At 46.9% G+C, this 24,831-nt stretch overlaps 2 protein-coding genes across 3 annotated transcripts; one reads left to right on the plus strand and one right to left on the minus strand.

Annotated features, from left to right (window-relative positions):
- The first annotated feature begins 710 nt into the window (after window positions 1-710).
- On the plus strand, window positions 711-12,290 carry LOC103367668 (occludin-like). Its single transcript, XM_008295811.1, has 9 exons — window positions 711-1,259; window positions 3,024-3,227; window positions 3,314-3,475; window positions 7,665-7,819; window positions 8,398-8,658; window positions 9,231-9,402; window positions 10,041-10,082; window positions 11,285-11,375; window positions 12,187-12,290. The coding sequence occupies exons 1-9, from the start codon at window positions 711-713 to the stop codon at window positions 12,288-12,290; spliced, it is 1,740 nt and encodes a 579-aa protein (XP_008294033.1).
- Window positions 11,753-22,034, minus strand: nr2f6a (nuclear receptor subfamily 2, group F, member 6a). 2 transcript variants are annotated; one of them, XM_008304466.1, is made up of 6 exons: window positions 21,571-22,034; window positions 20,591-21,310; window positions 18,266-18,360; window positions 16,571-16,899; window positions 16,129-16,375; window positions 11,753-14,026 (listed from the first exon to the last, which is right to left on the minus strand). In XM_008304466.1, the coding sequence occupies exons 2-6, from the start codon at window positions 20,857-20,859 to the stop codon at window positions 13,752-13,754; spliced, it is 1,215 nt and encodes a 404-aa protein (XP_008302688.1). In that variant the 5' UTR covers window positions 20,860-21,310; window positions 21,571-22,034; the 3' UTR covers window positions 11,753-13,751. The 2 variants fall into 2 exon arrangements, with proteins under 2 accessions (XP_008302688.1, XP_008301972.1); XM_008303750.1 differs by having other exon boundaries at window positions 16,571-16,902.
- Between the last annotated feature and the right edge of the window lie 2,797 nt (window positions 22,035-24,831).

The raw sequence follows: 24,831 nt of genomic DNA on the forward strand, positions 1-24,831 counted from the left end.
GAAGTGGAATCAACTTCTTTTCATGTGTCCCTGTATGAAGTAAAAGGACCTGAGGAATTAGTTTTGTTGGTTTTCTTCTTTTCTGAGAGCAAACTTTAAATATTAACGACACTATTGATCCAAAAGAAGAAGCCCAAACTGTTCTGCTACGCCTGGCCGGCCTTGTATTTCAGCTTCCCTTCTCCCTCAGCGACACCCAGCAGGTGCACACAGGTAACTCGGTGCAGACGCAGCACAGGGGGCAACTCGACTTCCCCCCCCCGGCAGTAAACACCACGCATGGCTGCCCCGGCTCGCCTCTTATCTGCTGTCTGTCTGAATTATTGAAGTCCGTTGGGTTGAGTTCCTCTGGAGCGATGAAGTGTGGGTCGCCCGATACCGGAGAGGACGGTTCAGGGATGAGCTGAGGTGAAGGAAGGGCAGAGAGGTGCATGTGGCGCAGCAAGAGAAAGTCCTCCAAACTAAAATCTAGTCCTATCACATCAACAACAGCTCTGACAGGACCAGGAACAGGACTTTGGAGGGCATTTTATCCTCCAGAGGACTGAGCCAACAGAAAGTTTGACTGTTTACCACCTTCAGAGCAGCCATTGAATGCACCATTATGAACAGATGAAACATGCATATGCTAACAAACACAACCCGAAGATTAATTTCACCTTCTTTTCCATCCCTCTTCCAGGTGAACTTGCATCAACATCCACTAAGCCATGTACGAGCCTCGGTACTACGACCGCCCCCCCGTGTACAGCCCACCTTACAGCACCACCTCCCACAACTTCTATCCCCCGAGAAGCGTCCGGTCCCCCCAGAGCCAGTATGTCCCCTACACCTACAACCACCCTCCGGACTCCTACTACGCCGAGGAGAGGCCTCAACACTTCTACCGCTGGTTCTCGCCTCCTGGCTTCGTCAAAACCTTCCAAGGAGCCACGGTGCTCATGTGCTTCCTCATCTTCGCCCTTGTGGCTTCGACCTTGGTGTGGGACATGAATGGATTTGGGTACGGGGGCTACGGTGTTGCGGATGCAGGAGGTGTCAGTGGGGTGGGGTCTGGATATTATGGAGGCAGCTATGGCTACGGCGGCTCGTACATGACGCCGCAGTCAGCCAAGGCAGCAATGATTTCCATGGCGGCCATCAACTTCCTGGTCTCGCTGGGGTTCCTGGTGGGGAGTTTCTCTCGGTCGCGGGTCATGCGGGGATGCAAGTTTTACCTCGCTGTCTTCATCTGTGATATCATCTTAGCCGTCCTTCAGGTGAGTAAATATAATTCTGATGATCTTACATTGTGGTATCATCTGTCAGTTAAAGGACAGGGATAGGTGGGTTAACTTGGACTTGGGTAGTTTGAGGTACTTGTCCAGAGTCAGTGTGTTACTTACGGTAGATGGGTGTTGGGTGCTCCCCCACTTTAAAGAGGCAGACAGGAGCACTGGTGTTAGTACTGACTCTGTCCCCTCCCCTAACTGTCACCCTTAATAGGCTTTTTTCCACTGCAGGAACTTGTGAGCTGTTTTAAGGCAGCCCAAAACTTTGTGCATGTTCTGACCACAAGAACTGATAACGGCTGTTTTAGAGGAGTGAAAAAGTACCTGTTCCAGGGTAGGTCCTCTTGAGCAGCCCTGCTGTGCAAGTCTTGGTACTGACTGGGCAAACTCTGGACCACTTTGTAGTCGTCCCCTCCCTAACATCGCCATCAGTGATGTAAAGGTTGCCATATAGGCTAGCATAATAAACCCTAGATTTTTCTATTTCCTATGTGCTAATGAAAAAGGAGTTACGCACAGTAACTACAAATTGTTGTTATTTTGATTGGATCCTGAACTACAATGGAAACACAAGTGCTAAAAGAGCTGGTCAGGAGGCCGTTCTCATGTTTGTGCCACCTGCTCCGGGTTCCTGCATTGTGAAAAAGGGTCAGAATTTACCTCCACAGTTCAATTCAATTCAATTCAATTTTATTTGTATAGCGCATGTTTACAACAACAATCATCTCATAGCGCTTCACAAAGGCAGAGACAGAAACACCCAACAATCCAAAACATTTGGATTCCCTATAAGCTTCAGCAGTCCGTAAGCAGTCCGCAACAGTGGGAAGGAACCGAAAACCCCCACAGGGGAAAAAAAACCTCCGACAGAACCAGGCTCAGGGAAGGACGGCCATCTGCCTCGACCGGTTGGGTGAGAGTGGGATGAATTATACAATTTAGTTTACAGTTAAACAAGTTATTAGAATTTATTGTCCTTTTGTAACAGGAGGCATCATGGTGGGGGGAGCAGGATAAGCAGTTAAGCTATGAAATGTATTTAAGCCACCTTAAAAAGGGGCCAACCTAAAAAAAAGTCAATGTCAGTTGAAGTCTATGTCAGATTTACTGCCATCAGACTGTCCTGTCCAATGGTGAACTGCAGCCACTACAGAACTTTCTTCAAAGCCACCAAACCACTGACAAAAACTGCATTTTATTCTTGCAAAATGCAGAAGTTCTGTTGTGTCACTTTGGACCGTCTGGTGGGTTTGAAAAGAGCAAAGAGGGACACAACCGTCAAAGTTCCTCATCAGAAAGGGCTGTCTGACGCTAAGATGAAGTAGTGAAATAGAAATACCTACACTCAAACTGAGAGGGATTTTTTTAAATGGGCATTTTTTAGGTGGCTGAGATCCATTTTTTGAGTTCTGTACCGTGGTCTCCTACTCACCTGACATGTCACATGCAAACACAACAGATCTGTTAGCAGACGGTTTGCCGTGGCTGTCGGCTCTCTGGTGTTGGGCAGGTAGCATCCGGTAGGTTTTAGACCTTTTTCACAACAAACTGTTTGACCAGTAGAGCTCACAGGGATTCAGATGATAACCATCTGAGGGATCATCAATATAATGGACTCCTTCCACATTACCTGTGATCCACTGTTGATGAACACGTATTGATTAGTTGTGAGCTGGATGGACCCCCCAGCACAACATTTCTTGTGCATAAAATCATTACGGGGATTAAATGTGCCTCTGGTTTGGCTTTCAGGGCATCATCGACATCATCTTTGTGATCGGGGTGAACCCGATGTCTCAGAGCTCGCAGAGTATGTTGTACAACCCCATGCTGATGATGTGTCAGAACATCCAGGGCAGCCCCAGCTTCAGCGCCAGCGCGGGGGCCGGTTTTCCTGGAGGGTTCCCCATGTACAATCAATACCTGCACCACTACTGCTACATGGACCCCGAGGAGGTCAGAGGGAAAAACTCAGCTTTAATCTGCTTAAATCCATTCTATTTTATTTTCATTTCAATCTATAATTCGCTGCATGTCCTCAGGCGGTGGCGTTCGTGTTGGGTCTGTTGGTGGTGTTGGCCTTGTCCCTCGCTGCTTACTATGCCTACAAGACCCGCAGCAAGATCTGGCGCCACGGAAAAGCGAACATCTACTGGGACGAGCCGCTGGTCAGGCCGTCGGAGAGCCAGGACGTACAGGACTGGGTGAGTCATGTGTTGAATATTCATTTGTTCGTGGTATTTCAACAGAGGACGAAGGTGGATGTCGAGCGTAACGAGTCCACGGTGGTTTATTTTCATTCCTGTTTTTTTTTTCCAGCCAGAAAATGAAACAAAAGTGACGTTACTGCTTGTGTTGAGTCCTCAGGGTTCATATAAACACACCGTCCGCTTCTATCATAGCGACCATTGAGTTTCACAAACTCACATTACCTGCCGATGTTGACTCAGAGAACGCTGGTGTTTGTCTGGGGCACACCCAGGTTTCACTCTGACTGATGATTAACCAGAGCAGCGATAAGAGCTGCACAGACACTCTGACAGTCAGGTGGCGTTATACGAACCAGCCAGGAGACGCCTGTACAGTCATTCACTTCACGGTTTAGACCTCAGTTTGTCAGAACAGACATCATCACATTTCCTGCTCAACCTCTGTTCAAGGACGGACTGATTCATGTGTATGTTGTAAATGAACATTGTTGAATAAATATGTCTTAGAAATGTGGAAAGTTTGGACGTACTTTCAGCTGCCAAAATGTTTGCTTACAAAGTCTGTGTTTTGCTGCAGATTTAAGGCACATTGAATCATATATTTCAACAAATATAGCAATTAACAAACCTCCCTTTGAAAACGTGACTGCATATCAGTTAGGTGTGTTTTTTGTTTTACTGGCGTTGACCTCTATATGATTAGCCCCAAACATCAGAACAGCACAGCATCCGATAAGAGGAACTCTTCACACACAAGATGTTGAATGTCGTCCATCCCAGCAGAAGTCTTTGTGTCTCAAATGTTCTGGTGTTGTGGAATACCAACACAGTGCTGTTGCTATGCAGAGGTCTGTGGGTGGGTGGTCCGTGTCAAAGGAACATCCAGGACTCGAGGTTTCCCAGCAGAACATCACATCGGAATGAGAGGATCGATGTTCTTCACTTCTCCTGTCAGTGGTTTTAATGATGTGGCTTATCAGTGTAACTTATCATCCAGTGAAACAGGACAAGAAGTCGGCAGTAACAAGTTCATTCCTGAACAAGCCGGGGCCTCGTATTAACAAAATCGTTGAGTTTTGTGAGTGATGGTTTTATGAACAGAACATTTTAAAGCAGCAGTTTAGTGACGACACACAGCAGCTCATTCAAGGCGTTTTCCGTGTTTCTACTGTTTTCTACAGTTTTTTAAACAACTGAAGACGTCAGAACTTTGACACATTTTAATTTATGGAGTAAATATATGTGTAGGGGACATACTGGCTCTGGGGGGACCGGACGCTTCTCGGGGGATAGAAGTTGTGGGAGGTGGTGCTGTAAGGTGGGCTGTACACTGGGGGGGCGGTCGTAGTACCGAGGCTCGTACATGGCTTAGTGGATGTTGATGCAAGTTCACCTGGAAGAGGGATGGAAAAGAAGGTGAAATTAATCTTCGGGTTGTGTTTGTTAGCATATGCATGTTTCATCTGTTCATAATGGTGCATTCAATGGCTGCTCTGAAGGTGGTAAACAGTCAAACTTTCTGTTGGCTCAGTCCTCTGGAGGATAAAGTCTTCATAGTCGCCAACTTTTGCTTTGATAACAAGCAACCGGCTTCATGAGGTCGGAGCTTTTCCAACAGCGGTTAAGGATTCACACATGTGTTGAGCTGCTTTTCCTTCACACTGCAGTTCAACTCATCCCAAACCATCCATGTGTGACAGGCAGGTTCACCTGGACAGGTAACCAGTCTATCACAGGGCTACACTTAAAGACAGACAACCAAGCACACTCACATTCACACCTACGGACAATTTAGAATCACCAATTAACCTCAGCATGTTTCTGGACTATGGGAGGAAGCTGGAGAACCCGGAGAGAACCCACGCTGCACGGGGAGAACATGGAGACTCCACGCAGACAGATCCCAGGTGTCCTCACCAGGACAGTTTCTGTCCAGTGACTGTGGAGGCCACATCTTCTGAAGTATCACTGCTTGTTTTGACTCATTGCTTTTGGCTGCTGGAGGACACCTGATGGTCATTGCAGTGCTCAATGCTGGTCAGGTGGTACCTTGATCATCACTCCTTCTCCTCCGTGCAGATACCATCTGTTCACCTCCTCTGCTCCTCACAAAGACTGTTTGTCCACTTGCTCTCTGACTATGAGATTGAGCCTCTCCGGTTGTTTCGTTTGTTTTTTTGGATTCCCAAAGAAATTAGCAATACACAAGAAAAAACCAACACTTAGCAGACATTCCTGGTGCCCTCTCAGCCTGAACGTCCTGCTAGAGTGTCAGCGTTCTGGAGCGTCAGTTGTGCAGCAGCTAGCAAGTACTGGTGCTGCCTCGAAGCCCGGCGCTGTTTGTACCGCTCAGCGGTCGCCTCATGTGGTGTTTAGCAGTGATTAATCTATTAGAGTAGTGGCGTGCTATGAATGCATCGTGTCCACCGTGACTCATTTTGGAAAGGAAAGAAACACACTGGGTTCACCAGCGAGGCCTTGGCCCACATTCTACCGATCGCTGCAGAACTGCGGCGCTTCATCGAGATGCAGGGCCTGTTCTGGGGCGCTCTGGCATCGCAGCGAAGACGCTCGCCTTGCAGGGAGGCATATATAATGTATGTGACATGTATAATGTATAAAAAGGGTTGAGTTGCTCTGTGTTGCTGTGTGAATCCCTCCAGAGCGTGGTGGCACTAAATGATTCAGTCTGTGAAGGGCTGCTGCTACTGCACACTGCTGCAGACTGGACTCCTGGCTCAGGAGTCGCTCCCCGTGTTCTGGTGCTGCTTCGTTGTTTAACTGGAAAAGTGATAATTGAGAGAAGAATGTAGGAAAAAGTAGAATAAAAGCAAACTCTGTGCTGTTTCTGAGAGCTGCATGTTGCTTGTGTTCAACAGGAAACCCAGTAAATATGGATTAGCACCAGCAGAACTCAGATTATCAGCAGGATGGGATGAAGTGTGCAGCTCGAGATGAGAGATTTATTTCATTTTATGTTATTAGTGAAAAAAAAAAGGTCAAATTGATGATGAAGAGAAAAAACATCAAGCTAACGGCAACATGTCTGTCAGTTTTTTAAAAAAAGTGACTGTAAATGAAAGTTTTGAGTCATCTTTTCCTGGTTTGTTGTTCTGTGATGGAGGTTTTTGACAATTGTTGACCTTTTATAAACTACAGAATAGAAATATGTGCACATGTATGGGCAGTAATCAGAACAATCTTTAGTTGCAGCCCTGAATACGACCCAGATTTCAGTTTACTGAAAAGCCCAGAACATGACCAACAGCTGAAGCGGTCGCGGCGCCTCCGTGCTGCAGCGGATCGGATCCTACTCCCTGCAGCTTTCCACGCAGACGATGGTCCTGCGACTCCACGTTAATGAGATCTGTTTCACCGTCTGCCTCATTCAGACATCAGCTCGCTGGATCCTCATCCTGTGTGACTGTGATCCAGAAATAGGTCAAAGACTAGAAGTCATTAATGATGCATGGCAGCGTATGACAGCAGATTACACGCGGCGTGATGCAGGTTCACGGTCTCGGGTTCTTTTGTTTCATTCGAGGTGCTTTCTTGCTGGATTTCAGAACCTTTTTCTGCACTTTCAGCGGATTTTACACTGCAGCTGCTGAAATGTTCTGTTTGATAAGCGATTGATTTCACTCCCGCCTCGGTCTGCTCAGCGTGCTGGTCATGATGTGCACACGCTTTAATGTCACGTCGGATGCAATTGAGAGATGTATGTTAGTGCGTTTCCTTGTAATTAATTGGTTCGTTGTTGAACAGAGAGCATTCGAGGTGACGCAGAAGCCTGGAGGACAGGACTGGTGCTCTCTGGGGCTGATGGATGTTCGAGCTTTCACACTGTGTCACGCTGAGGCCAAGGCTGCTGCGTGTGTGTGTGTGTGTGTTTGTCCTACTACATGCATACACGTCTGGCAGCGACACAGCTTCTCTCAGCCAAGTGTTTGTGAACGCAGCGAGCTGTTCAGAACTCTGCAGCTCCTCACTCCACTGCTCATGTGACAGATCCAGAGCTTCTCCTACCAGCATGAAAAACACATCTGACTCCTAGTGAGGACCACCTCGTCTGTATTATGACGCTGAACACACAGAGATCCCACTGTTTGGGTTTCTGTCTCCACATTAAAACACCATCAAACAGGATCTGGTTCATGATCCGACTCTTCTGGTGCCGTTTCAGGTGAATCACGTCGGAGAAGCTCGCAGCACCCAGCAGGCGCCAACGGTCGTCGTGTCGGAGAGAGCGGCGCCGAACCTGAGGGCGGGGAACAGCGTGGTCTCCTACGGCAACGGAGCAGTCAGCATCCACGGTGACGGACATCAGAAGAGTAACAGGTGAGTCGCAGCTGATGGCGCCGTGACGCAGGACGGCGGTCTGAGCTGGAAACAGAAAAACAACATGTGAGCAAAGCGTGTGTCGATCCTGAAGCTTGTGAGGAGACAGACCAAGGCCTCACGTCTGGATCTTCTCAGTTTGAATCATATCAGAGGGTTCTGGTTCTGGTCTTCATTGCAGGAAGTCTAGCATTTTACACACCTAGTTTCAAAATGTTGGTTCAGTCATTGGTGTCCATTCAGGAGGATTTGTTGTCACTCTGGTGATTCCCCAGAGATTTGTTTTAGAGATTCAACTTTGCATTTGCCCAGTTTATTGTTGTCTGACCAAATACCTACAAACATTCCCGTCAGGATCATGTGTGTTTAGTGCTAACTAGCAGCTGTTTGCAGGCTAACATCCATCCATCCATCCATCCATTATCTATGCACCACTTTATCCTCTGTAGAGCGGCCGGAGCCTCTCACGGCCGACTCAGGGTGATGACAGACGGTCAACATGATGAACATTTCACCGACTAGTCATCAACCTGTCATGTACTTAAATAATCTAATACCTGTGTGTTGTTCCTCCACAGCTTCCCTGCAGACAACAGTAACGGCCGCGGCACCGAGCCTCTGTACCAGAACACCAGAGCAGCAGTCTGCTCCAGCAGCTCGTCGGACGAGGCCGACAGCGCCAGGAAGCCTCCGCCTTACTGCATGAAGAAGGAACCGAGGAAGGGCAGAGAAGCTTTACCCACCACTCAGGTGATGGTCGAGTCCCAGTACGAAACCGGGTACACCACAGGAGACACCGGCAACGAGCTGGACCGGGACCACACGGGTTACCTGTACAGGTAATACTGAGGGAGTGTGTTGGTATGCATTTCATACACAGGGGCAGGTACATAATGAAAGAAAACAGATCAGGGTAAATAAATCAGGAAAACACAGACTGTGGCTGTGAAATGCAGTGCAGTCGCTTCTTTAAGCTGTTTAATAGACGTGCAGAAGACTTGTTTAAATGAGTTTCACTGTAGAGCTGTGGAGTCTGCCTGCTGGTCCAGAAGCTCTGCCTCCCCTTAAAGTGTCCCGACGTCATCTTAATTATACAAGGAGGTAGAATGTTGAATATCTGTGTAGATGATGACTAAGCAGGAAAAATAAGCTGCAGCGTCGGTTTTTAAAACCACCTGGTTGTGCCCAATTTAAACATTTAAGCCCAATATTAGAGGAAGCCTTTTTTTTCTCTGATCAGCTGCAGTTTATTCAGGTAATAATAAAATAAATCCTGCTGAGGAACGCTTCTGTCTTGAACTGTTGTAATGATTTTTATTTATTATTGGTAGAGATGCCGATAAAAAAAAAAAAAGCTCTTTCTCGTAGTATGTGGCTCACTAAAAGCTGTAATGATCATTTGTGTATTCAGGCTTTATCCAGAAATCATTTCAGACGAGCAGCGTCACAGGTACAAGAAGGAGTTCGACTCGGACCTGTCGCGCTACAAGAGCCTCTGCACCGAAATGGACGACATCAGCGACCAGATGCACAAGCTGAGCCGGGAGCTGGACACATTGGACGAAGGCTCCATGAAGTACCAGGTAGAGGAAGGAACAGGAGGGAGCCGGGCGGAAAACATGACGGTAGACTGCCAGGAGAGAGTATGTAGTCATGGATAAGGTCATCTGCAGTGAACTGAACATAGACACAAGGTGGTGAGGATGAGCCGAGCCAGAGTCCAGTCGTGTTCGTGTGTGTTTAACTCGTATGGAGGCTCACGTTTAATGCATTGGACGGCATCGCAGGTGTTTTTACTGACTGTACACCTGCAGTCTGCAGTAACACGCAGAACAAACTGAACTCGGTTTCATGCTCAGAGTAGTTTAGGTTTTTAATTCCTCCTCGTCTCACCTCCAGCTGCTCCTGTTTCCGTGGATTCGTTTTGTGTGACATCTTAATTGCTCTATTTATTCCTAATGGTTTTATTACTTTTCTAATTTGCCTTTTTAATAGTTTTCATCACCAGTTTGTATGCACACTCATTCCACTACAGCGTAAACGAGGCCTCTATCTCACTGTAGCTCCGATTTTAAACACAGGTTGAATTCTTTTTCTTTCCATTAGGATTGAATATGTTCTGTACTGTATAATCTTGCAGTACAATTTCACAATTTTATAAAATAATTTATGACATAAAGTCGTCAAACTCCAGTGAGAAAATGTGTTTCTCTGTTTTCAGGGTGTGGCAGACGAGTACAACCGACTGAAGGACCTCAAAAAGGTGAGTGCAATAAAACCCATGGCGTCATAATATGAACTAGTCTGATGTAATTATTGTACTTCCAGCTGAGAAAAGCAGAGTTTTAGATTTCAACTGCTCGCATTCCTGCACTAAACTAAGCGTGTAGCTTAGCTTAGCATAAAGATGACTAGCAGGAGGAAACCTTTGGCCCAAAGGTATCATTTCTCAGCCAGGTGCGCTGAATGCCTGTAATCAGTCAGTTGCTACGTATCGGCCTCATTAAATTTAAATTTACACTAAAATGCTCAACGTACAACTGGTTTGATGTTAAACACGACATTTCCTCGTGTTTCATACCAGACAGAGCAGAGCTAACTGCTTCTGCCTGTTTCCAGTCTTTATGCTAAGCTAAGCTAACAGTCTCCTGATTCCAGCGGTATCTTTAAAGGCCCCATATGGTGGCAGGTAGTTATTTGAGTTTTGTGGTTGTTCTAAACTTGGAGGTAAAGTAAAAGCTGTTCATCTATGAGGAAGAATGTTCCTGCTGCTGGAGCTCAACAGGTGGGCCTCCCAGCTCTACAGGTCAGTAGCTAAGCTACTAGCGTTCCAGCTCAGGAGCTAATAGTCCTCCAGCTTAGACCTGGTCTCATCCTACTGCTTCCAGGTGAGGTCTTCTGCACTGGCTCTCAGTCCACCCGGTGTATTTACCTTGTAAGCTGCTAACGCTAAAATATCTCGAACAAAAACACCAAATATTCTACTGTTGGCTGCAAGAGTGAACACAACAGTCTTCAGGCACTCCCAGCATCTGATCACTAAAGAGCCAGTGGAGTGTTTTTATTTTTGATGGCATTACTACCCCAACAATAGGAAAATACTTAGCGTTGATGCGTGTTAGTGCGGCTAACGTGGCTAATGTTAAAAGCAAATTAAATCATTTCAGTCATAAGTGTTGCATTAGATTAAAAACATGATGATTAGTACATGAGTAGTACCACAGTGTGCACATGAAAATGACCCTGACGTATTCTGCTGCTGCTCTATTTTATTATAATACTATCAGATAATACTGCGGTTGTGTTCTGTCGTGCCTGCGTCTGACTCGGCCCGTTAGTTAGCTCGGGGCTGAAAATGTAGGAAATTCCTGCTCTGAATGAAGTCATTTCCCCAAAGCATGAAGCTAGCGGCGCCGCTGTTCCTGATGGTGATTGTTTAACGGCTGTAAATCTCTGTTTCACTAGACGGCTGACTATCAAGCAAAGAAGAAGCAGTGCAAAGAACTTCGGCAAAAACTTTTCCACATCAAACGTCTGGTGAAAATCTACGACCAAGGTCTGTGTTAGTTAATCAGGTTGAACGTGAGCCTCACTGGGACCTTTAAAACCTCAGCTGTTTCCTAACATTAACATCTTACTGCTGTTGGAGCAGAGCGACTTCTACGTTCTACTCCAGGTTATCTTAGTATGAAGTGAACTGTCAGGCAGTTTGTATGTATATATTTGTGATATATAGTTAAAGATCTAACTTTTTCTTTGACTCACAATTTAAATTGAACATAATTGTTCCAGGATGTTGTTGTTCTGGGAGCTAACATCTGTTTTTATATGAGAATAATGTGACTGAATGGAAGACAAGCAAACTTGATGTCAATAAATGAACAGTTAAACTCCTGTTTTATTTCCATGAATACACGTGTGCGTTGGTGGTTCATGTCGCAGTGTTTATTTGGCATTCTTCATACAGATTACACTTTTTCACGTACTTTGAAAAACAAAAACAAACATAACAGAAGACACATCGTCGTCTTTTGATTCTTTTAATAACGTCTCCATACACACGAGATTTAAAACCTTAAGAACTCAGAAACACAAACATAAGAAAACATTAAAAGTATATTTAGTTTTTTTCTGTTTTTTTGTCCCTCTACAACGTGGTTGTGAGTAGAATAACCTCCACGAGGCCGGCGGTAGATCAAGAAGCAGAGTTACGACTTATCCCGTCTGTAAATGCTGAAATACGTTTTATTGTTTCCTTTAAAATACATGCGGTTTTGTAAACCCGCCTCTTGAAAATCTGTGTGAGGTGAAGCCAGTGGACCCGTCTTCCTGTAATGGTCACATAGTGTGATGTTTTGGCATCGAAGCTCCTCCTGGTGCCGCCCGTCCACCAGATTCTCACCCGTTAACTTCGTCTCACATCGTCCACAGCAGCAGAGACTCGCTCAGCTCTGCCTCCTATCAGCTGTAATGGCATTAAACTTCTGTCTTGACATCTGAAGAGATGACGGAGGTATTCTCATGTAAATTTATGTAGGTAGGAATAAGAAAAAAAACCTTTCAGAGCTACCAGTGAAAGCAATACTTTAATGTTTAAATGAACCTTGAATTACAGAATGTAAAAGAAGGAAACAACTTAGCAGAGATCCAAAACAACATCTGAACATGCAAAAAGACAAAGTTGGCCTCAATATATATGTACACTTCAATAAGAGATGGTTATCTCAGAACCTAACGAACTGGTGTTGAACTGGTAGTGTTGGTTATAAACTCTGGTCACCAGCTACATCTGTCCAGCTAACTCTTAGTATTTCTCTTTATTTCTCGTAGGCTGCTATCTCTCGATTAAAAAAAGCTGGATCCAAACAAAGCCAAACGCGCCTTTTTCAAATTTTTCCGCTCAGTCAAAACTCATATATTCAAACAGACAACTGAAAATCACTTTGGGGGTTTTTCTTTTCAAAAGATACAAGACAAATGCTGGAGATGCACATAAGACTTGTATTTGTCCCAAATCCATACTGAAGAACAAGGCAGTTGTCAAAAAGAAGGCGGTTTCTGGTGAACAACATTTACAGAGGTTCGTGTTTAGGAAATATCAGACTAAAGCATTCTGATGTCTAGTGAGGTATTAGTCCGTTCTTATGTAAGTGTGGCTTTTTTTTTTCTTTTCTTTTTTTAAATCTCCAGCGACCGTGAGCCCTGTGAATGAATCTAAATGCACTCGAGAGTCCGTTCATCTCTAATAATTCTATTTAAAAACCACCTCTGAGGATGACGTGATAGACTTTGGTGAGTTTCCCTTGGTTTTATTTCCATGTCGAGCTGCTCCTCGGCTTCTCTCCTGATTCTGGAGTTTCCCTTCGACGACGAGGCCCGCGGCTTTCAGCCTGTTTAATTAGATCCACTGTCATCATGATGCTGTATCATCATCATCATCATCATCATCATCGCTTGAAAAGGTCGCTGTATCACAAATGGTGAGCCATGGAAAATGAGCCCAGTGTGGGAGAACCGGTTCCCCTGCCTGTCAGTGCAGGACAGTTTTCTGTGTAGCGGGGTGCTGCTGCCCTCTACATGGAGCTGTGGTGTGTTTAGTCACTCGGTGGGTATGTGGGTGGTACATGACTGGCTGTGGCGGCCATATCGGAGCCCAGCGTGAAGAGCTGGTCTCTGGCCTGAGATCTGGCACCAGAACGAACTGCGCTGGCAACAATTCAGCTCCAGCCTGGCGCTCGCTTCTCTGGAGGCCCGCGTGGAGAACGAGGGCTCGGTTGCATGGAGGGGAATTGAGCGGTTACAGTACAGTACATATGACGGCCAGCTGGCACTGCAGTTTGATAACCACACAGATGGATAGTGATGAGTCAGGAGGTTTCCTGTGGGCGCTTGTCGTCACTAATCCCAGACGGAGACCTCGCCCGTCGGGGAGCTACTGTCCTGGGACATACGGCCAGCTGATGGAGCTTCCGGAGAGCTGCATGTCACGGATCAGCGTCTCGATGGGGGTCTTTCCTACCAGGCGCATGAAGAAGAGCTGCGAGATGAGGTTGGCAGGGACGGCGCGCAGGGCCGGCAGGCGTAGGAGCAGCCGGCCGAAGCGCTGAGGCTGACTTGGGTACTGCATCCTCTCGTACTCCGTCAGAGCCACCTGAGCCTTCTCCTGCAGAGACTCCACGTGGACTGGGTCTGTCAGACCACAGGCATCTGGGAGGGAGGGAGGAGGAGGAGGCAGTTACTTAATAGTGTGGGCAGGTTACATAAAGAGTCGTGATGAGCCGAGAGGAAGGTTGAAATCCCAGCAAACAATGTGATAAAACGGCCCCGAGGGGAGCACGCACAAATATAGCTGCTGATCATATGCCTGCACTGGGACAAGCACATCGTTTACACTCTTAAATCTCATTAACGTACTATTGGAAACGCTGTGCTTCCAAAGGTGACACTCACACTCAGGAGTTTCTTTAGGGCAGCCAGTAATGTAAGGATTGGGTCGTATAGCGCACCGTGCTGCTGCGTAATGATTAAAGGTGCCACTAATTACACAGCACATACGACATCACTGCATCTTCCTTCATTAGCCAGAAGAGGGCGCCATAGTCGGCACCTTCCTACATTCTGTTTGAGCTGTCTTCAGGCTGTCAGCAGGTTTCTATTGTTGTCTGGTCGTGTGCGTTTGGACTTAATATTAAGCCTATTTAATCACTGTTATCTCTATTTAAGTCTTCCTGAGGCAGTGGAAACAGCTGGAAAGTTTCCTCTGTGTCTCTGAGCGGTGAACTAAAGCTCAGTATAGCCAGACTTTCTTTCTTAAACCAGTTTAACAAAACCAAAAGTCCTAAAAATGAGCGATAACAAGAGTCACGATGGTGGTTATCAACTCTCAGAGTGTGTTCATCAGACCGAGCGCGCTCCCATAGCGGCGGCGTCTGAAGCATCATGTGACTCTTTCACACAAAACAAATGCTGCCTCCAGTACAGCGCAACAGGTCGTTATGATGGAGAGCTATGAGGAACATAAACATTTATTACGGCATAAAGCCCCATCACAGTAAATGACGCGAGGCGGGAACGCTGGCAGAAAACTGTTCATCACGTGAAGATGGTATTTATTTTAGCGCTCTGGATGGAGCTGCTTATCGCTAAATGCATATGAGAGCTCTTGAACCTCATTTAAACCAGACATTTAGGTCTGACAGTGTCCTCTAATGAAGTGTTCGTGGAAATCACTTTAAAATTATTGGTATTGATAAAATATTCTCTGTGATGAATGGACTAATCAGTTTGCTGCTCTGTGTTCTACGAGCCGCAGTAACAGAGGTGTAGACGCACCTCATCAGCTCACAGCAGAGGCTGAACTACAAGCCGGTCCTCTGATGTTCTGATGTTGGGAAAGAGAGAGCCCAGATTTTTAACTGAAACACTCTTATTGAGTGAGTTTGGTCACATTTATGTGTCTCATTCAGTGACCTCCAGTACTTTGGTCCTATCCAGGACCAAAACCACCTTCATGAAAAGAGCTGCTGTTTAGAGAGGAGCAGAAGCCTGGAGCTCACTGTCTGTACAGATCACAGACACTAAACATATCCAGCAGGGTGTTTTAATGAAGGGACGACTGGCACAGAACACGTGAGCATTCTTCCTCTGTATTGGTGTTATATTTACAGTTTATTATAACCCATCTGCTGCTCTGTATCGGGTTGAAATATAAATCAAATGTTTGATATTTATGATGTATTTTTAATGTTTAGTGAATTGTATTTTTGATTTTCACCCTGGGACCCCAGGATGACAAGCTACCACTCTGTGGGAGCTGATGGGATCCTGATGAAGAATAAAACAGCTGAATGCATGTAGGTTTCCATGGCAACACGTACAGTTTGCGTCCTGTAACTGCACGGCTTCATTCAGCGGGAATACCAATGTGCAGCTCAATAGGTTTGCAGATGTAACCTCAGTATGTGGAGAGTCTGGTCAGGAGAAGAGCTGCTGCTGGACCAGGTTCCCTCAGCATCAGTTACCATGGCGATGCAGCAGGTTAAAAGAGAGCCACCTCTATGACGCTGAAAACTTTAATCTAAGCAAACCTCACTAGCACAGTGATCTCACCTCGGTGTCCAGCCCCCAGTAGGGGCAAATACATCTGATGATGTCATTAGTGACGTTTACCAATCAGGGAAATGTAGGACCAGGTAACAGTGAAGGCATCTCAGCCTCCGTGGACCAGACGTCTACCATCCTGTGGTTATCTGGGTCCACTGAGTCTCTACTAAAAGTCTTGTGTCATGTTGTGGTGTTACAGCAGTCACCTGGTGAGAACAGTGCGATGGCCTTCAGACAGCTGTACTCAGCGGAGTCCACCTGCAGCCGGGTCAGCTTGTCCACCTGGTCCTGGAACACCCTCACCTGGTCCATGAAGGACACCACGCGCTCCGCCGACATGGGCGACGAGTGGAAGCCGGCCGCGGCCAGCAGGGGCGCCATGTGGAGCGGCAGCGCCGACTGGGCCGCATTGAGGATGAAGAGCTCGCTCCAGCTCAGCCTCAGCAGGGCCACCTGTGGGTGTGTTAGCGTGTTAATCGGATCGCCCGCGCTGCTTCATGCAACTTTAATGCTCACTGCATTCATGCTATATTTATGGTGGATGTACACATGACTGTTCAACATCTCTGTTATGATGAGCTGGAAGGTCATCTGATGAGGCAGAATCCTGCAGAAACAAACCTCTTTAATGTGATTTGATTCACTGACCTGGTCCGACACAGGCAACTCTGGGAAGTACGGGATGTTTCTGGCCCACTCCACTGTGCTGAAGAGCAGCCGTGCAGCCAATTCACAGATGTTGTCGATGCCCATGGCGTTGTCCGGACCGGCCTGCTGGTTGTACTGGTGTCCGTAGCGGCTGCTGGGATAAGGCTCAGCTCGCAGCAGCTGGGAGATGAGCTCCGACACCGGCTGGCCTCCGCCGCTTCCTCCGTTGTTGTTGTTGTAAAACTCGCCGCCTCCCAGGCCGCTGGCGCCACCTATGGGCGTGATGGAGGGGCTGAGGCTCGGCTGAGGGGGGATGCGACCGCGTTGAACTGCTGTAGTTTGGTTGGGGGACGATGGGGAGGAGAGGAGGGGAGAGGAGAGGAGGACAGTGTGAAGGACGAGGGGAGGCGAGGGAGGGGATTTGGAGAAGAAAGAAAACCGAGAGGAAGAAAAGTTAAAACTGACTTCAGCCAGCGGTGCATGTCAGATCATCAGCAAACGGGCCTGACCCAATTAGGACTCTATTCTTCAAGATTAAACGGAGGCACAATCGAAGCCAGACTGATTCCTCAACAAGAGCGTGAAAAATGTTCTCATGCTCATCATGCTAAATGAAGGTCGTCTACAGAAATAGAGACGTCCAGACCAGAAATTCCATCAAAATCTTTAAAAAACATTAATTGTGGAGGAGAATGACGACACTGCGTTGCCATGTTTTTTGGCTCATCACCACCTCCAAACACACTGAAGCTTGTTTCTACACTCCAGAGCATCCTGTCAGACTTCGCTTGGTGTGAAGGAAGTCTCCAGACAGACGGCATCACTGCCAAAACTGAGACAGAAGGGGCAGATTACTGAAGAGAAACTCATTCATGTGGGGATTTGAATCCATGTAGGAAGCATCTGTCCTTCAGCGAAGCTCTGACTCAGACACAGGAATGCTGCTCAGTAGCTAAATCTGACCTCTGACCTCCCCGTGGAGCAAAGTGAATGTCCCTGCAGGGACTCGTAACGTGTCTCATTAGCATGTTTTATGATCTGTGAGTATCAGGAAAAAGCAGCTCAGGGAGGATGTTGACAGCCTCCCAGCTCCTATCAAAATAAGATCAAATATACATTTTTACAGCTTCAGTGTTGAGGGGCTTTAAACATTTTGTGTCCAGGCGTCCGTTTGCCGTTTATTGGCCAGAGTGACATTCGCCGATGCCTCACCCGAGCTCCACCACTTAAGGAGAAATCCCCATATTGGATTCTTGCTGATGGAGCCAACAAGTCAGAAGGTTTGTGCAGCTTCAGCCGGAGGCTTAAGGCTCTGGGACGCAGGTGTCTTAGCACTGTATCCCACTCAGTCACTCTTACGCAGGCACTAGATTAAACCACTTAGCACATGGCACTGAGCTGACACGCACGGCTAGCTCAGCCATGCTCGGGCCTCCACAGCCATGTGTGGCGTTTCCTCGGTGCTACGGAGCGGAGGAGGCCAGATAACCACAAACTACTACTACAGCCTGATTGATGCTCCTTTTCTTCTGAAAGCAGCTGATGGGAGTGATGAGGAGACTCTCTGAGGCTCAAGAAGCTACTTCCTGTTTTCAAATTAATATTTTAGTGTTGCCCGTTTACAGTCCTAACACGTCCTGTAGGCACTGCTCTCCCAGAGTTAACGGGAACGGATCCACGGAACCAGCCAGATACCTTCTTTACGCATGCCGACGCGGAAGCACTTCTTCAGGCGACAGTACTGGCACTGGTTCCTGTGGTGCTGGTCAATCTGACACTCTCTGTTGGACCTGAGGGCAACAACAAACAAGAATGTGAGTCACTGTTCATCCATGAAACACACACAGAGGAGTTGTGAGCTGCACTGATGCAGCAGCAGGGAGATGTGATGCAGCTGTCACACGACGACTTTAATCTGGTTTCAGATTATAAAAAAACAATTCAAACTTAATGACAAATGCAGAAGTAATCCCTCCTCCCCGACAGCTGTTCAGTGATGTAAAATCATCATCATCCATTTAAAAACAGTTTGATACACATAAGAAGCTGCTCACAGACTGGATGAGCGTCTGCAGCCTGATGCCGGCGACACTCGGCATTAATACTGCATCATGAAATCAGTTTTCCACAAAGCTGCGGGTGACAATATCACACTTACGGAGCAGATGGTTGTATAAGTTTCAATCACATCTCAGCTGATCATATGTGGACTTCACAGCAAACTCATTGGTTCTCATTCGACTCAAACAGAATGACGAACCGATTCATCAACAAGTGGATCGACACAAGAAGGACTTCTGGAAAGTTTCAGCCATTTTTTCAAGCTCTAAGTTTACATTTGTTAAGTTATAATTACTTTGTTGGCTTTTTTTTAAACGAACAATTTAAAGCCATCCGATAAACTGTTGCAGCAGAAATTGACATACGACAAAACTGATTTAAAATAAATATTTTAAAAATATGTACAAGAGAAAAAAATGAATCTGTAAATCATTTTGGTGGACATTACTGGCAGCTTGAACTTGAAATCTAGAGACAAATGGTCACAATTAAATAGATCGATAGACAGATCGATCGATAGATAGATAGATAGATAGATAGATAGATAGATAGATAGATAGATAGATAGATAGATAGATAGATAGATAGATAGTGTTAGAAAAATGTCTTTTAATATATATTTTACGATATGTTTACTTTATTTGTTGTCAGAGGTAACCATGGGAGAGACAGCAGCCACATGTCCCATGCAAACACATCCTGTTTTCTTAATTTGTCTCACGACTCCAAAAATGTGCCAACATTTAAGGTCATATCCAAAAAGACAAAGAAAACCAGAAGTTCTCACATGTGAGAACATGGACCGGGGAGGTCAACTGGAATTTAAAAAATATTTGATGTTTTTGATCTAAAACTAATTCTCAAACATTCGCTGACTGTTTTCTGTTGATACGATTTTGTTTTAGGAAACTAAAACGTACTGATGTTTCAGTTTATATCCAAAACAACAAAATATTTTTGCCATTCAGGACGCTGGAATTAGAAAATGTTTGATATTTTTTTGTTTATCAAATTCACACAAACATTTGCTGCCTATTGTCTGTCCCTCCACTAAAAAGTAAATACATTTATATAGATTTGATTAAATATTGGTCATCTGAGCTGTGACAAAATAAGCAGAAAGTTATCTCATCTGAGAAGCTTGATATGAAAATATTTGACAATTTTTGTTTGAAGATTTGTCTGAAATAGTTGCTGAACATTGTGTCTGTCCCTTCAATAATTAATAAATATATATGTTTGTTGGTACATGCTGCCATGTGTCTGATGTAAACATATTGTTTACTGAAAGCACTAATATTTAATTTAATGTCCAAAAAGACAAACTGAAAATTCTCACATTTGAGAAGCTTGAATTAGAAAATATTTGACAGTTTTTGTTTTATAATTAACAACAAATTAGCCTCATATATAAATAAATGATGATTATTTGTGAACAATGTTTAATAACCTCCCTGAACACAGAAGCCTTGCTGTCAGAGCTGCATGTTGGTGAATCAGCAGCAGCCATGTGTCTGATGTCAACTTATTCTGTTCACGCGCTGATACTTAATCTAATGTCCAAAAAGACAACAATAAGCGGAACATTATCTAATTTGAGGAGCTCGAATTAGGAAATATTTGACAGTTTTCTTTTGAAAAATCGTCTGTAACAGCTGCTGAACACCGTCAGTTAGTAAAAACTGATCCTCATATAGAAATAAGATGCCTAACGACCTCCCTGGACGCGCAGCCTGCATGCGGACAGGAAGCAGCCATACGTGAACGTGCAGCAGACGCCAGACTACACCTCATGACTCACAGCAGCGTCTCGTGGCTGCTGAGGTCCATCAGCTCCATCACAGTCACGTGACTCTGCGCGTAAACCCCACAACAGCACGCGCTCCAGTTTTTTAATCACATGAACAAAAACAACAACATTACCCATGATGCACCTCTCCCCCCCTCTCTGTGTCTGACCTGCAAGTGTAGTTCAGGTTGCGTCGGACGCTGCGCTTGAAGAAGCTCTTGCAGCCCTCGCACGTGAACACGCCGTAGTGCTTCCCGCTGGACTTGTCCCCGCACACCACGCAGTCCACCACGCAGGCCTTGTCGTCGTCCCCGGCTTCCATGTCGCTGCCTCCCGCCTGCGGAGAGCCGTCCTCCTCCTCCCCCCGCAGGTAGCCCTTGTCCCCCAGCCCGTTGGTGCCCCCGTTGGGATCTCCCCAGCCCCCACTCACCATGGCCATCGCTTGGTTACCGAACCCCCGCAGAAGGAAATGGGACGAGCAGCCAGAAGGTCTCTGGTTGCTGTCAAGGTACCATAAATATCAAAAGAGAGAGAAAACAGTCCAGACTGGCTCCTTCAGCGGGAGAGAATCAGGGTTTCCTGCTCGCTGCTGCTCTCATCAGTGTCTTATTTTTACCCTCAAATTAAAAAATAAAAATGAGAAGCTCCAGGCTGAGCTGAGATGTCAGTGAGAGGAGCAGAGAAAGCCCTGAGCCAGTCTCCTCCCCCTCCACTATGACCTGGAAACAGTCTCTCTGGCAACTTTTAGTTTTGCTTGCCTGGTGATTTCCTTTTTTTCCTCTTTTCTTGTCCCCCCGTCCGGTTCGTAGCTCCTCCGTGTGCTGTCCTTCCTTCCTTTCTTTCTCTGGAGCTCTTCCTGAGACGGTCGAGCGGCTTCACGCTCTGAGAACCTTTCACAGGAGACAACGAGTCAAACACACAGAATCAGACTGACATGAGCTGAGGTCTGTCCCTCCATGCTGCTGCTGCTGCTGCTGCTTCACTCTGGCAGTAATGGCTGAAAAAGGAGCTCGGTGCAGCTCGCCTTAGCACATGCCTGGAGAGGATCTGACCGCCCCTCTTAAAGCAGCCCTCACACTGAATCTGTCTGCAGCTATTCCCCCTCTATGAGGCGCCGTGTGGCTGCACGGCTCGTACAAACGATGCTTACCTTCACGATAATGTGTAGAAATCTCTTTCTCCTCTTCCTTCCATGCAGAGTGCAGCTCCCCCCTCTACTCTGCTGTAATCCTCTCAGCGGCGGCGGCGTGAGCCATGATGAAGATATTCCAGATCAACAACATCACTTTCATGTGTTTGGAGGCGACGCCAGCTGCAGCTGCAGCAGCCGACGAGGCGACGTGGAGCAGATCCTCCACACGAGGAAGTGCTCTCTCTCTCTCTCTCTCTCTCTCTCTGCTCCTCGTTGTAGCTTCTCGAGTGCTCGGTTCTGACTGGATCCTCTGAGCTGCTGCTTCCTTACAACAACAACAACAAAAAGCAGCAGAGCGTCCGGCTGCTCGGCCCTCCGTGGTTCCTGTGGTGGCTTCTCCCCTGCAGCCTTTTGTCAGTGCTTGCCCACCAAGAACTAATGACTCGCGGCCTAGCCCTGTGTGTGTGTGTGTGCGTGTGTGTATGTGTGTGTGTGTGTGTGCGTGTGTGTGTGCAGCCTTTCCCTATGGCTGAACAAGAGGAGGAGGAGGAGGAAGGGGGGAGGCTGGAGATGGGAGCTCCTCTTCCCCCTCTCTCTCTCGCTCTCTCTCTCCGGCTTCCACCAAATCAGATTAGGATTGAAGGAAATGGCCGGTGCTCTCTGCTCGCCTTCTTCCTCTTCTTCCTCCTCCAGCCTGTTTGTGTGTTTGAGAGAGAGATCAAGCAAAGCAGAGCGAGTGAGCGAGGGAGGGAGGCAGGAGTGTATGCAGAGGGGGAGGGGGCAGCCTATGTGTGTGCTCCCAGGGATTTGACACTGCTATTCAAGCCCTGTGGTTACCATGGCGCCGGCTGCCTTATATGGCCATCGGAGTCAAAGAGCAAAGAGAGTGGGTTGCGCGGGGCAGCGTGCACGCAAACACACACGCAGCGGGAATGTGGAGGATGTCGTTCCTCGGAGATGCAGAGAGCGTGACCCCGAGGCCTCCGAAACCCGCCCCGGACTACCCCGAAGCCCCGCAAAACAAATGCGAGCGAGGCCGTCTCCCGCCTGCCCTTTGTCTTCCCAGCCAGCAATCAGAGAAATGTTGCATCCAAGCTGTTAGAAAGAAGGAAGGAGAACGTGGTGAGGATGCTTCAGGAGCGCTGAAGTGAAGCTTTAGCTGCTCTTTTCTGTGTTTGTGTGCTCGAGGCCCCCCCCCCCAACCACCACCACATCAACCCGAGAGGTCAAGCTGACTTTCACGCCCCCGGCCGGCTCCAAGCCCAGGGTCAAATGGAGATAAAGGAGCAGGAGAGCGTGCACCACGACTCCTGGATAAGAGCTTTAAGAGATAAGTGATGAATCTGCTTGTAAATGTGCAGCTTCTCGGGCCGGGCCGGGCCGGGTCGGGGGGGTTTGGACGGATGAAAGAGAGCCTCGCCATGGGCAACTTGTTGTCTTATCTACAGCCAGATTACACATTCTAAAGGCATTTTTCTTTCCCTCCTCTCCCCCCCGTAGGCACTTTTATGGCATTCCTCAATCTAAACAGCCCAGCTCCACCCCCCAGGACACGGTGTGAGTGCCACAGAGCAGCATTGTGCCGAGCATTGTGGAGCTAATGGGTCATCAGAGGGCTGTGTGTGTGTTGATTTGAATGAAAGTCCCTTTAATTAGGCCTCTGTGCCTGCTTATTGTCACTTCTTGTGTTGGGAAAGATTAGGCTTGTCAAATAAAGGCAGCTTGTAAAGGGACTGAGATATCCGACAGGGTGCCGGATCAATACCGGTCTATCTGGAAAACGGTAAATTTCAAGCGAGTCGCGCCCAGTGATTGTGTTTTAGGAGACGTTTTTGAGCGCTGATTTACAGTTTATGTCTAGAATGAGTGAGATTTGTTTTGTGTTGTTGCTGCAGCGCTTGTTGTGAGGAGGAGCATGCACGTTTATTCCACCGTGTGGCTGTTCCCGTGCTCTGTATGTACTCCTACTGGCTCTTTCTGTACATATTTATATATTTGTCTTTTTTATGCCTGTATTTTGCACCACTGGAGTTGTCTTTACATTTTTTGTGTATGATGACAATAAAACCATTCTATTCTATTCTATTCTGTTGTCTTCTGTAAACTGATGGAGGCAGAACCAGGTTTGTCTAACCTTGTTTTGTGAGCTCCTGTGGATTCCAACCCCTGGATAGCAGGACACGTCATGTACGTTCCCAACAAACCAAAGGAATATTGAGCAATGTAGACGATTAAAATAGCATCAGACAGACTGGTTGTGATGTGAGATGGGGAAACACGACACACTTTGGATAATTTTCACCAGAAAAACACCAACAACCAGCAGCAGCAGCTCTGCCTGTCATTTCCACTTCAGAGTGCCTATCTGTTTCCGCGGTACCACTGGGGGCAGGAGTGACGTGGCCTTTGAACCGTCAGGCAGGAATGCGGTTGCTCCCAGCGAGGAATCCAGAAATGCAAGACTGCAAGAAAAATAAAGTCTGTCAAGCTGCCAATCAGACGGTAAACATCCACACACAGAATACACATAGAAGGGCAACGCACAGCTGTCTGGTGGCGGCTTACAGCTAGAGGTGGTCTGTAAGTTAAAGAAGGGTACAGTGTGAAACCAACAGCAGTAATAGGAATGTGTGCTGCTTGTAGTTCACCAGACTGTAGTATAGTCTAGTGTAGCATAATATAGTACAGTATAGCAGCAGATAGAGAGCAGAGAGGACGTCTTCTTCAAGGCCTTTCTTAATATTCTCTAAACCAAATACAGTCATGACTCGATAATCCAACACTAAATGTAAAACCGTCTTCTATGTCAGATAGCAAGGCTGTCGGATTGTCAAGACGGAGGTCCAGATACAAGGAGGGCTTGATGCTGGAAGGCTGATTAGTTGTTAATTATAGTTGTTATAATAACTAGTAGGGCTGGTCCCAATAGCACTTTCTGCTCTCTGGATGTTCAGGCCCAATTAATGATGAATATCAGAACATTCGGTGCGGTCGGGGTACACTTCCACCCCGGGGCAGCGCTCTGACGGGGTGGAAGTGTCCAGAACACGCAGGCAGCACTTGGCTGCTGATGCTAGTTTAGTTAGCGCTCACACTTCTGTTTCCTCCATCGGTGGCGGCGGGGGAGTGGCAGATACGCTCCACCGTTACCATCCATGTTTACTTCCGTAAACACTGAGCACGCTCGCTGCATGTGACGTCGTCGTGTCCTCTTCTGCGCATGCGGGACACTTTTGGGTCGTATAAAGTTCACACAGCAGTTCACATACAAGTCGCATT

This window comes from Stegastes partitus, unplaced genomic scaffold (assembly GCF_000690725.1).
Source record: "Stegastes partitus isolate 25-593 unplaced genomic scaffold, Stegastes_partitus-1.0.2 Scaffold0, whole genome shotgun sequence".
Lineage (NCBI taxonomy): Eukaryota > Metazoa > Chordata > Actinopteri > Pomacentridae > Stegastes > Stegastes partitus.

What these genes read in the sequence shown, in the direction of transcription:
- nr2f6a (XM_008303750.1), bottom strand. Translation starts at nt 20,859, where the DNA reads ATGGCCATGGTGAGTGGGGGCTGGGGAGATCCCAACGGGGGCACCAAC. An exon ending in AACCTGAACTACACTTGCAG is followed by an intron (nt 18,361 to 20,590) that starts GTCAGACACAGA and finishes TGTTGCCCTCAG; the next exon opens with GTCCAACAGAGAGTGTCAGA. An exon ending in CATCGCACTGTTCTCACCAG is followed by an intron (nt 14,027 to 16,128) that starts GTGACTGCTGTA and finishes CCTCCCTCCCAG; the next exon opens with ATGCCTGTGGTCTGACAGAC.
- LOC103367668 (XM_008295811.1), top strand. Translation starts at nt 711, where the DNA reads ATGTACGAGCCTCGGTACTACGACCGCCCCCCCGTGTACAGCCCACCT. An exon ending in GCCAGGACGTACAGGACTGG is followed by an intron (nt 3,476 to 7,664) that starts GTGAGTCATGTG and finishes GTGCCGTTTCAG; the next exon opens with GTGAATCACGTCGGAGAAGC. An exon ending in GACTGAAGGACCTCAAAAAG is followed by an intron (nt 10,083 to 11,284) that starts GTGAGTGCAATA and finishes CTGTTTCACTAG; the next exon opens with ACGGCTGACTATCAAGCAAA.